Source organism: Fukomys damarensis, unplaced genomic scaffold (genome assembly GCF_012274545.1).
Source record: "Fukomys damarensis isolate Sample0158 unplaced genomic scaffold, DMR_v1.0_HiC HiC_scaffold_18, whole genome shotgun sequence".
Classification (NCBI taxonomy): domain Eukaryota; kingdom Metazoa; phylum Chordata; class Mammalia; order Rodentia; family Bathyergidae; genus Fukomys; species Fukomys damarensis.
In genome coordinates this window covers 3,087,018-3,099,730 of record NW_022900930.1, presented here as the reverse complement: position 1 = coordinate 3,099,730, position 12,713 = coordinate 3,087,018, and the positions used below count along the sequence as shown (strand labels likewise).

At 36.8% G+C, this 12,713-nt stretch overlaps 2 protein-coding genes across 14 annotated transcripts in view; one reads left to right on the top strand and one right to left on the bottom strand.

Annotated features, from left to right (window-relative positions):
• LOC104857327 (disintegrin and metalloproteinase domain-containing protein 9-like) overlaps nucleotides 1–12,713 on the bottom strand; it is a 59,855-nt gene that overhangs the window by 12,383 nt on the left and 34,759 nt on the right. Inside the window, exon 1 of one of the 3 annotated variants that reach the window (XM_010617150.2) lies at nucleotides 6,832–6,918. The exons of the other annotated variants lie outside the window; for them this stretch is intronic. Within the exon in view, the coding sequence (XP_010615452.1) occupies nucleotides 6,832–6,903 (72 nt within the window). The 5' untranslated portion in view covers nucleotides 6,904–6,918. Of the gene's footprint in view, nucleotides 1–6,831; nucleotides 6,919–12,713 lie in introns of those variants that run through there. 3 annotated transcript variants of the gene reach the window in all.
• The window catches only part of LOC104857328 (disintegrin and metalloproteinase domain-containing protein 5), an 85,629-nt gene continuing 72,947 nt past the window's right edge, over nucleotides 32–12,713 (top strand). For 3 of the 11 annotated variants that reach the window (XM_010617155.3, XM_010617154.3, XM_010617152.3), the window contains exons 1-7: nucleotides 34–392; nucleotides 613–692; nucleotides 1,618–1,673; nucleotides 3,844–3,922; nucleotides 4,192–4,268; nucleotides 5,115–5,292; nucleotides 6,222–6,287. In XM_010617155.3, coding sequence (XP_010615457.1) covers nucleotides 323–392; nucleotides 613–692; nucleotides 1,618–1,673; nucleotides 3,844–3,922; nucleotides 4,192–4,268; nucleotides 5,115–5,292; nucleotides 6,222–6,287 — 606 coding nt within the window. In that variant the 5' untranslated portion in view covers nucleotides 34–322. Of the gene's footprint in view, nucleotides 693–864; nucleotides 962–1,617; nucleotides 1,674–3,843; nucleotides 3,923–4,191; nucleotides 4,288–5,114; nucleotides 5,293–6,221; nucleotides 6,288–12,713 lie in introns of those variants that run through there. The other 8 variants (XM_010617157.3, XM_010617161.3, XM_010617153.3 and 5 more) reach the window with 8 other exon arrangements.

The window sequence follows — 12,713 nt, the reverse complement described above, 5'->3', positions numbered from 1 at the left end:
CCCCGCTGTCCCAGCCTTCCTCCTCCCGCCCGGCCCGGCCTAAGCCCCGGCCGCTCCCCCCCGCAGACCGACAGAGGCGCCTCTGCTACAGAATCGTCCCCTTCCCTGAGCGGTTTTCTTATCTGTAAGATGAACAGATAGGAAACCTGCGTTCACCCCGCCCGCACACAAAATCCCGCCACCCTAGGAATAATTGCATCACCACAAAGAAGCTATTTATCAACGATTTCCTGGTCTGGCAACTGCTACCCTTTCCCCGCCCTACTGAAAATTGTGTGTCTGATATGCTGCACTCTTCCCCGAAAATGACCTCGCTTTCCCGATGAACACGCGCTTTCACTTCGTGTCTCCGTGTCTCGGACAGGGCTGTTATCTGGCCCTCGACGTCAGCGGTGCTGAGCTCTTGAACTGCTTGCTTATTTTGTGTGCTTGGGTGGGTGGGGGATAAAAATTGAGGTATTGACAAGAGTTCAGAAATTTGTAGATAAGAATGGCTAAAAAGACCATAGAAAGGAAGGATGTGTAGATTATTTTAAAATAGCTGCTAACCTAGAGAAACATGTATAAGAGGACCACACTTACCAAACTAATATCATTTATTTCTGTTTTTAGATACTCATAAAACCTTTGTGCAGACCACAATTCCTGAAAAGATTTCATCAGTAGATACAAGAAGAGATCCAGAAAATAATGTAATTGGGGAAAGGTTTATTTAGCTCACAATTTGTAAAAGTTTCAGTCCACGATGGACTGGTTTCAAGGCAGGGCGGCGTGACAGAGGGGCATGACAGAGGAGGAACAGTGCATAGGGGCAGGCAGGAGGCAGTGTGCAGAGAGCCTTCCTTTTCTTTTTATTCCATTCAGGCTAGGAGCTCATTGGTTGGTGCCACCCACATTCAGGGCAGCCCTTCCCACCATCCACACCCAGAACGAAGTTAAACCAGCCAGTCACCTAATCCAGGTATCACACACTTATAATCCAGAATTACACACCCGTGATCCAGGCACGTCCCAAAAGCCTGAGAGTGAATGAGGCTTTGGGGAAACATCTTTTTTTTTTTTTTTTTTTTTTTTTTTCTCACTATGTAGTTGAGACTGACCTGGAACTCACTGTGTAGCCCAGGCTGGTCTCGAACTCACAGCGATCCTCCTGCCTCAGCCTCCCGAGTGTTGGGATAACAGGCAGGTGCCACCACGCCTGGCTTTGGGAACATCCTGATAAAAGCTGTAAAGGATAGGATCCCACAAGCACAATATTTAAGGGAATGGCAAAGAGCTAGGATTCCCTCAGGCAGGTTTAGGGTGAGGCAGTAAGATGAGTCGTGCTGTTTGTCTCTGGCATTGTCATCTGGTAGGGAAAAGCTGAGCCAAAGCTAACCGTGAACCTCAGGCCGGCCCCCCAACATGAGAGGAGTGATGGGTAGCAGCCAGGCGTGCCTTCTACCGAGTTCTCAGTTTAGAACTGTGAAGCTTCACATATCCACATGGGAAGGGAAACGAATATAGCTGCTTACGTATTATTAATTTTGTCAATCTTTTAAAGCATAAAAGCAGATACATAATTTAGTGTATATTGTTTACAAGTGTTATTGGATTTTGGGGATACTCTTGTTCCAGGTTGCTTATATCATCTCAGTAAAAGGAAAACCATACTTTGTCCACCTTAAAAAACAGTAAGTATTTTAGAAAGCAGTAAGTATTTTGCCTTTGAAAGTTTCAATTCTTTGGTTTCTTGATTTTTAAAAATAGTTATGATCAGCACCATTTCAATTTAAATGCATCGATAGCATTTCATTATAGTGGTAACTGGGGAAAGGGTTAGGCTTAAAAAGAGAATAAAAGTAAGACATAAACCTGGAGTGGAGGTACAGATATTCGGCCCCGTGAATAGAGGAATGGAATTTTATTATAATACGATAAGCATGGAAGAAGTATTCTCTGGAAGTTTGGGAAGGCTTCTGGGAAGAGGAAGGAGGTGATTATGTGTTGGGAAAGTACGTAGCCATGTAAAGGAAGAGGTAGGGCAGGAAGCCATATTATTTAGAGAGAAAATAATTTGCAGGACAGGGAGATGTGAGGCAGAGTGGCTCTTTGGAAAGACAAAACTCAGCCGTGAATCACTAAATGATGTGTTTTTTTGAAGGCTAGAGGTGAAAGATTCTGGAAAGTAGGTGGGACGCAGACTGTATAAAATGTATAATGACACAGGAAGGATATTGGGGGCCAAGCGTGGTTTTAATCATGTACTTATCATGTCAAGTTGGGTCTTCCAGGCCTCTGGTCAGGGATCACAAGCGGAAGTAGGGCGGCTAAGTGCTCGACTGTCATAGTTTAGGTGAGTCGTGGTAGGGCCCTGCCTTACAGCACTGGGAAAGAAAGCGCCACAGGCTCCAGGTGGGGTTGGTAGAGCGGGAAACAGGGAGGAACCACAGGTGATGTGACTGCTGCGGTTATGGCGCAGTTAGCCAAGGGATGTGAACAAGGCAGATACTCTGTGTGAGGAATGAGTGAAGTTTGGTGTCTATATGGTATCCAAATAAGCTGTTTACACTGGTTAAGCGAATATAGGAATTTGAATTTCTGAGGAGTTTCCATAGGGATATAGATTTAACAGTGAGCAGTAGCTTGGTCACAGTATTGTTACTACTTTCATGAGAGTGTGTACCTTGAATGTTTATAAATAGGTTAGTAGCTGAAGGTGAAACCTGGGGAAAGACTAAGATTTCTGGGACGTGTAGAAAGTAAAGCACAGCCAACCTGGAATCGATAAAGCTAAAGGCATCACAGCACTCAGAAGAATAGCAGAAAAATCAAGTATAATCTAAATTGACTGGACTGAGCACTCACAGTTTTTAAGTAGAAGACAGAAGCCCAATAAAGCAATGATTTAAAAAGACAAGCTTCAAATCGGACACACTAGTGATATCGATGCTCTCCAGAAAAGCTTTGGAATGAATAAGAATGGAGAAACTGGAGCATATATATGTAGACTGCTCTGGATAAAAGCCACTCAGGTTTTTACCATAGAAATGGTGAGACTTGACTTGGTTGGGGGTAGTTATTTAGGATGGACAGGATTTGTATGCAACTTTTAGAATAGTGTCAACATAAAAAGCTAGTAGAGAGTCTCTAACTGTAGGAGAGAAAGTGTGTATCTTTAGTTCATGGCATAGGATAGGCTCTGAAGCACAGGTGTAAAGGTTGCTTAAAATAAAAAAGGCCAGGGATTTGGCTCACTGGTTCCACCACCTGCAATGGTCCTGAGTTCGATCCCCAGTACCAAAAAAAAAAAAAAAGTTATCACCTGGGAAAAGAAGTGAGGGTGGGCCCATGATCTGAGAGCCAGTCGTGTGGATAACTTGTGGGAGTGGTGTCAAGGTTGTGAAAAGCTACTGAAGGGAGTGAAAAGAGGTTTTGACCAAGATTATTCAAGGAAGTCAGAACTGAGCCAAGCTTAGGAGATATGAATTTGTAGTGAGACCAAACAAACCTTTTAATGTTTAGTCTTAACCCTGCATTTTAATTTTGAGATTCAAGTAAAATAATCTGAAATCAATGAATAATGAAGACGTATATTTGAAGGCTCTATGCTGGAAATCGGCCCTTTGAGATATCCAGGAACTTGAGTTGTTTGCTGACCTGCATCTTAGTCTGATGTGTCACTGTAGTAAATTTACCACCCTCAGCATGCAATTAATATGACAGGGAAACATTGGGACGTTAGGCTGTTTCAAGGAGTTGATCCTACTTTAAATTCCTCAGTACATAGACAATGTGTATGTGAAGAGTAATGTTTTCTATTTTCCTTCTTCCTTTGAGCATGTTCTTGTGATTTTTGCCTAGATCATTTCTGGCTTCAGCTTCTGTTGTTTATTCATATGACAAAAATGGTGCTCAACATTCTCAGTCTTTGTTACCTCGGGTAAGTATTAGGTGTTTTTCTTCTAGATTTGTTATTGTGTGTTTAAAAATAGGAATACTGTACATGAACATGAATATTCCTTTACACATCCAGTGAAATTGAGCATCTTATACTGTTGCTTATTTCTGCCTGACCCAAATTCGTCTGATAACTGACAATCACAGGAAAATACTAAGATCGTTAAAGAAATAAATATAGATCACATATCTGGTAATGCATTTCAAAAATAAGTCATCCATTTGTTTATGTTTGTGGGTTCTTCTTTGCAGATGGATTGCAGTTACAGTGGATACGTCGTAGGCTTTCCACATTCTCTTGTGGCGCTAACGACTTGTTCAGGACTCAGGTTGTGGATTAATGATAATGTAATTTGCATATGTGCTATTCTGCTAGCCTATGAATTAATCCTCCATTTATCCCTCCTCATTCTATTACCAAAATTTGTAATAAAATAGAATCGGTCACCCTGGCAGTCTGTTACTACACTTGATCTTACCAAAAGTTGGAGAAGCGATAGTCTTTCCCTGGTAAGAGGCTCGCTGGGTGATCCTGACAGGATCTGTTACTCTAAGCTTTGAGGTCCTGAATGCAGGGAGTATAGATTGGTCTCTCTGTTTCTTTACCTTTCCAAAATTCTGTTTTTGCCCTGATATTTACTTCCTAGAATTATTTTCAGTTCTAGAAACCCTGAACCTACAGACCTTTTGGCTGTCATGTTTAGGCATGTAGTGCTTCCTTTGGTCCACATAAACAAAATATTCAGGGCAATAGATATCAGAGGAGAGTTAGGTTTACAGGTATTTGTGGAGTAAAAGTTCATCACTTTATTTTACATGTATCTTGGGCTACAAATATAAGAGTCCTAAAACTGAAGAAGACAGTGCTTGCTATATGCTATAGACTGGTCCAGAAAGGGGCCAACTTGTGTTGACCACAGTTCAACTTGTGTAAGAACCAAACCTATGCCATTACCGTGAATCCTTTAAGATAATTTTTACAAAGATTTGTAATAGAAAGCAAGACATGTCTTGTGGCACAGTGGTCTATTTCTGGCATAAAACTTTCAAGAACAAAGAGATACAGTTGAAAAATGAAAGTGACTTGGAATCTTAAAATTCTGGCCAAAATTTCTCATAAAAAATAGATTATAGTTTTGGAAAATTAACTCAAACTTTCTTTAACTTACATTTAGAGGAGTAATGCAGTTTAAAAACATCTCATATGGAATTGAACCATTGGAGGCTATGTCAGGGTTTATGCACATGATCTATGAAGAAAGCAATAATGATACTCATGTCCCTCTCTTTGGAGAAAATGATACTTACGCTTGGCTTAATACTGCAAAAAGTAAAGTGAGAAGCGGTCTGCATGTAAGTGTTAACTCTCAACTGGTTTTGTGTAGTTTTGTTAAATGAAAAATGTTTCTACATTCCGGTGTGATCGCTGACTTGGTAATCTTAACATTACTTTTTTCATGAGCCTGCATGGATTTAAATAGCTGGTAAAGAAATTTATATTTGTTGTTAGGCTCGTAATTAGACACAAGCTTACCAAAATCCTAGGTAATTAATTAATCTTAGAAATACATGTAGGACTAAATACATGAAAATATTGTCACGTGGACTTTTTAGATAATGAATATAATATATACTTTTTCTCAATTACTTCTATAATTTAAATTAAAATATTAAATGCTTGTCCCATGGAAGTTCAAAATGTGTAATTTCAGTGGCTCATATGTGGTACATGTAAAATAAAGTGATGAATTTTTTCTCCACAAATACCTGTAGGCTATCATAAATAACACCTCTCTCTCTCATGAACTACCCCTGACTGCAACCTTTAGAATTCTTTTTCTAAAGTACATTGTTTGCTAAAATTAGTTTCTTTATAATTGGGAACAGTAAATCTGTAATAGTAATACAACTGTTCATATGATTATTAGTCATACTAATACAGAAATTAGTACTAATGTATAGATAAATACAAATATTAATATGATTAAATTGTTAATCATATGAATATATAGATGATTAGTATGTAGATTATCACATAGATAAGGAAAGGAATGCTTTATGTTGCTAAACCTAAAATTTTATTTCAAGTCTTACAGCAATGAAAGATACCAGAGTTCCCTTATGGCTTGACAAGTCTTTTTGAACTAGAATACTCAGATTAGTACCTAATTTTTATTTGAAAACAGCTCTATTATATACTCATTAAGTTGACCTCTGAATATAATTTCAGTAGAAGGTAAAGTTTTGTTAAGCTTTAGGATGCATTTTTGTATGTTTTTCAGAAAACTGAATTTACCAAGTTATTCCCTCGATACATTGAAATGTATATCATTGTGGATAAAAATCTGGTATGTCTTACTTGTTTTATTATCATTTTAGATTTGTTTATTATTGGTCTTTAACTTAATTCTGATGATGCAAGGGAAGTCAACCATTTTTATTTTGCATTTCCAAATAACACATTATAAAAATTATGACTAAAAAAATTTATTAATTCTATTCTGGATGTCTAGTTACTTTTTGAAGATGAAGCATCTGAATTTCCTAAATCTTACTGACTATTTTTCTTTTGCCAAAGTGGCATCTTACTCAGTGAAAGGATAGATTACAACCCCCTCAAACCTTTAAGCCCTACTTAAAATAGTAATATTTAACTACCTCACCCTAATTGGCATGGTAATCACTAAGACAGATATGCTACTTCTTCCAAGTAAAGGGAGAAAACTCGTTATCTTTTTATTCTCAGTTCTAGATTAATGAAAGAAAAGAAAAACAAATGAATGAAATTGTCATATTAAGAATTTATCATGACTGTACTTCTAAAGCTCATATAAATTAAGGCTTTGAATATATGTTAACTTATGTGGTTAGGATGACAGTCTATAAGGCTACCTTTGGTCCGAGTTGTCTGATGGGTACAAACTGTTTCTCTGGAAGAATGATACTTCTAGCAGGATACCTCATGCTTGTTGTAGATTTATATCCACCATAACTGACCCTATAATCCATAGGAAGGAAAGGAAATCAACATTGACCATGGTTATGAAAAGATTTAGATGGAGAAAAGATTTAATTTAAACAGTTAAAATAGTTATAAAATAAAAATATTTTATTTCCTCTTAGGGGAATCTGCTGCTTTCAGAAGAAAGGACTAGGAGTCAGGGAAGCTGAGCTAAATGTTAACAGTAGCAGCAAAAATTGAAGTGGATGGTTCACTAAAGCATTGAGTGTATTTTAGAGGAGATAAACTGACCTACTATAAAGCCAAAGGCACATCCTATGATTGGATTTTTATAAAATTGCAAGAACAATTAGGAGAAAGCAAGCAAAAATTTAAGCATAATCCTGAAAAAAAGTAATCAGGAAGAAATACATTATGCTTTTTGCACCTGTTTTGTAAAAGTGAGACCAATTTAAAAGTTATGTTTGAAACGAGAGGCTTAAACTCATATATGTCAGTAATTATATGACATGGAGAGGGAATAAATAGTGAAATTAAAACCTGAAGAAAAAAGATTAAAAGCAGAGAAAAAGTCACACAGCATACACGCACACATTGTGCTTACAACCGACATACTAAAACATACTCCAGAGATAATGAAGGCAAAAGAGTGAGAGAATACAGCATAAAACCAGAAATTTTAAAAATGGACCTAGTTAGACTACTTTCAGACAAAGCAGACTGTCAGATAACTGTAAACTAAGCTATCTATCCCTGCAAAGCAAACCACTCCAAACTTTAGTGGCTTAAAACAAAAACAATTTATGTATTTGTTTGGAGCCCAGAGGCCTTTTTACACTGTTGTCAATCTCAAATGTTTCTAGTCCAGTTAGTTGTCTTTTGTCAATAAAGCTCTCTTAAAAATGCCATGAGCTTTTTTCCTGTATGAAATTACTTTTTAACCAATTTTCTCACTACTTTTTTTAAAACTAAGATTTCAAAGCACATGTAGTCAATATAACATCAGTCTCACGGGCAAAGCTGAGGCCTTTCTTTTTTACAGGATTAAATACCTGTATCAGATACACAAATCCCCAGCAAAATAATACAAATTAATTGAAGAAAAGGAAAAGTCACATGATCCTTTCTATTGGTGTTTGTAGAAGCATATAATGTAGTTCAACAAATGAGCAGAAGAGGTCACTCAGGGAAAATTTAAATTTTGCTTACATGCATAAATCTCAAAAAGAATCAGTGTGAATCTCTAAAAGTTGGGGAAGAGGACAGAGAGCAAACAGTGGTTGGGAGGAGCCAGAAGGCAGTTGGGAGATCTTGGGTCCGTTCTACTTCTTGATCTGCGTGCTGGTTAAACATGTTCATATGCTTTGTGATGATTAGTTGAGCTATATGCTTTTTGTGTGCAGTACTTCATAGTTTCCAGTATAAATTGTTTTAAGAAATAGGTTCAACTTAATTAATAAAATAATCCAAAATTTGAAATGTTTCAAAATTCAAAGCTTTGTGAGCACTGACGTGACTGTACCCTTGTGACTTGTATCCACTTTGTATGGGATTACTTTTCTTTCAAAGGGAAAATTAAAATGAAATAATGATGTAAATTTGATAATATTTAAAATTATGAGTGGTTTTGTAGGTGTGGAATTTCGTACCACATGTAGGAGTGAAACTTTTGGAAAAAGGATTAATTATACCTCTTAAAATTGAAGATGTAAAGGAGTTAAGAATGGCACTTAAGAGAATATATCAATACGTTCATTGCAAAAGGACAGATTTTTTCCAAATTAAAAAGTTGTGAAACCTATTTTATTAAAAGACAACAGGAAATCAAATACAAATTGGCAAAAGTCCATCTACAGGAGTTTTCTTTTTTTCCCTATGAGAAATGTTGTTTGTTTGACAGTAGTAAAGGGATAATAAACATGAAATATATATATATATATACATAATCAGAATGAAGATATGGTTTAAAAAAGTAATTAATTTTATTGGTACATTTAAGGCATACAATGTAATGACATTTATCATTGGAAATTTGAACCTTTATGTAATCTATCTTGCTTCTTATTTTTCCCCATTCCCCTGCCCTCCCTACATCCCCTCCATCCCTCCCTAGCTACAAAGACTTTGTTTCCCTTTTTTTCTTTTTCTCATGTTAAATCCATTCCCATCTTTTTTTCTCCTCCAGTTTCCCCTTCTGTGTTGCACCTTTTCTTCCTATTTCAAATTATCTATTATACCTTTTAGTTCTTATTTACACTTTCAGTTTCTCACATTAGAGAAACTGGTATTACACATATGTGCCCTACTTATTTCACTTAAGAGTATCACCTCAATGAGCATCCATTTAGCTATAAACACCTCATTCTTTATGGCTGAGTAGTATTCCATTTTATAGATAAACCACATCTTCTTTATCCAGTCTCCAGTTGATATGCAGTTGGGCTGTTTCCAAGTTTTAGCTATCATGAAATGTGCTGCTGTGAACATAGGTGCACCTCTATCACTGTGGTGTGATTCTTTTAATTCTTTGGGAAGATACCCAGCAGGAGAATAGCTGTGTCAATGGGACTTCCAGTCCTAGGTGTCTCCATACTGATTCCCACAGGGGTTGCACAGTCAGCACTCCCACCAGCAGCGGAGCAAGGTTCCTCTTTCCCCACAGCCCCTCCAGAATTTATCATTGATTGATTTCATGATAGCAGCCATTCTTTCTGGGGTGAGGTGGAATCTCAGTGTTTTCATCTGCATCTCTTGAATGACCTGTGAAGTTGAACATTTTTTCATGTTCATTTGCTATTTCTACTTCTTTCTTTTTCTCACTGAGTTTATTGGTGCATTTTAGGTTTACAGTACAGTTACATTCATCCTTGGCATCTTGTACCTTTACATAACAGGTCTTGGTTCTCATTTTTTCCCCTTGTCCCTGCCCTTCCTTTACCCCCTCTTCCCTTCCTTATTTACAAAAACTTTGTTCCCATTTTTTTCATTTTCTCATATTTTTTTCTTTTCCCTTAATTCCTTTCACCTACACTTCTCACTTTCCCTAAACCTTTAGCCCTCTTCTTCCTATTTCACATTGTCAATTCTATCATTTGGATCTTCTTTACACTTTTAGTTTTTCATACCAAAGAAACTATTTGGTATTTACATGTGTGTCTTATTTATTTCACTTCAGAGTATGACCTCAATATACATTCATTTTCCTATGAATGAATCTAATTTCTCATTCTTTATAGCTGAGTAATATTCCATTTTATAGAAAAACCACATCTTCTTTATCCAGTTTCCAACTGATGGGCAAATGGGCTGTTTCCAAGTTTTAGCTATTACAAACTGTGCCACAATAAACATAGGTGTGCGTATATCTCTGTAATATGATTCTTTTAATTATTTTGGAAATATACCCAGCAGAGGGATGGCTGGGTTAAAGGGAACCTCTAGTCCCAGCTCTTTGAGGTATCTCCATATTGATCTGCATAGTGGTTGCACCAGTCTGCACTCGCACCAACAATGGATAAGGGTTCCTTTTCCCCCACAATCCCACCAGCATTTGTTATTGGTTGATTTCTTGATAGCAGCCATTCTTTCTGTGGTGATGTGGAATCTCAATGTTGTTTCACCTGCATCTCTCCAATGACCAGTGATGTTGAACATTTTTTCATATATTCACCTGCTGCTTTTACTTCTTTGTCTGAGAAATGTCTGTTCATTTCAGATGCCCATTTTTGAATTGGGTCTTTAAATTTGGGAGGTCTATTTTTTTAAGTTCTTTATATTCTAGGTAGTAGACCTTTTTCTGAGGAAGAGTTGGTGAGGAGGTCTTCCCACATTGTGGGTTGTCTCTTTACACTGTTGTTTGTTTCTCTTGGTGTGCAGAACTTTTTTTTAATAAGAAGAGATTCCACTTGTTGATTCTTTGTACTAGTTCCTGGGCAGCTGAGGTTTTGTTCATAAAATCTTTTCCTAAGCAAATGTCTTCAATAGTTCTACTTTACCTCTTTTCCAGCCAATTTAGTGTTTCTGTTTTAATACTTAGATCTTTAATCCATTTTGATTTTAGTTTAGTATGTGGTGAGAGATTTAGTTCTAGTTTTAATCTTTGGAAAGTTGAAAGCCAGTTTTTCTAGCACCATTTATTAAAGAGGCTATCTTTTCCCCAGGGAGGGTGTTTGGCTACTTTGTCAAAGATGAGGTGTCTGTGTCTGGAGTTGTTTATGTATATTCTAATATGTTTCACTGGTCCTCAAGTCTATTTCTTTGCCATTACCATGTTGTTTTTTTATCATAGTAGCTTTGTAGTATAGTTTCAAGTTGGGGATTGTGATACCCTCTAACTTGTCTTTGCTGCCTAGAATTGCTTTTGCTATTCTAGGTCTCTTTTTGTTCCCAGTGAATTTTTGGATTGTTTTCTCAGGTCTGTGAAGTATGTTGCTGGGATTTCAGTTGGGATTGCACTGAATCTATATAGCAGTTTTGGAAGTATGGCTATTTTCACTATGTTGATTCATCCTACCCATAAGCAAGGGATATCTTTTCATTTTCTGATAATCCTCTTCAATCTCTTTTTTCAGAGTGCTATAGAATTCAGAGTAGAGGTCTTTAGTTTCTTTTTTAGGTTGATTCCTTGGTATTTCAATTTTTTGGATGCTATTGTGAAAGGAATTGTTTGCCCATTTCTCTCTCAGTGAGTGTTTTTCGTGTAGAGGCAAGCAATTGATTTTTGTGTGTTGACCTTGTATCCAGCTAATTTACTTATTTTGATTATTAAGTCTAGAAGACTTTTGGTGAAGTTCTTGGGGTCTTCTAGATAGACTATCATGTCATCTCCAACAATGACAATTTGACTTCTTCATTTCCTATCTTTATTCCTTTTATTTCTTTCTCTTGTCTAATTGCTGTGGCTAAAGTTTTCAAAACTATATTGAACAGGAGTGGTGATAGTGGACATTCTTGTGTTGTTCCTGATTTTAGTGTGAACTGTTTCAGTTTTTGACCATTTAGTATGATATTGGCTATTTTTCATAGATGGCTTTTATCAGATTCAGGTAGAGACCATCTATTCCAATTTTCTGTGAGGTTTTTGTTATGAATGTGTGTTGGATTTTGTCAAATGTTTTTTTGCATCTATTGAGATGATCATACGGTTTTTGTCCTTGGCTCTATTAATATAATGTATTACATTTATTGGTTTGCATATGTGGAACCATCCCTGCATACCTGGGATGAATCCCACTTGGTCAAGGTCTATGATCTTCTTAATAATTTCCTGCATTCTATTTGCGAGTATCTTATTAAAGATTTTTGCATCTCTATTCATTAGTGAGATTGGCCTATAGTTCTCTTTTTAGGTTGGGTCTTTCTGTGCTTTGGGGATCAAAGTGATGCTTGCTTCCAGGAATGGATTTGGGAGTATTGTTTCCCTTTCAATTTCATTTAAGAGTTTCAACAGAAGTGTCAGTAGTTCCTCTCTAAATGTCCTGTAGAATTCAGCAGTGAAGCCATCAGGACCCGGACTTTTCTTAGATGGTAAGTTTTTAATTATGTTTTCAATTTCATTGATTGATATTGGGTTGTTAGAATTTTTAGGTCATCTTTGTTCAAGGTTGGCAATTCATTCAAATCTAGGAATCTGTCCATTTCTTCTGTATTTTCCATTTTATTGGTGTATAGGTTCTCAAAGTAGGTATCGATGATCCTCTGGATTTCTGCTGGGTCCAATGTAATTTCACCCTTTTCATTCCTAATTACATGGATTTGGGCCTTTTCTTTCCCTTTTTTGATAAGGTTGGCTAAGAGCTTGTCCATTTTGTTT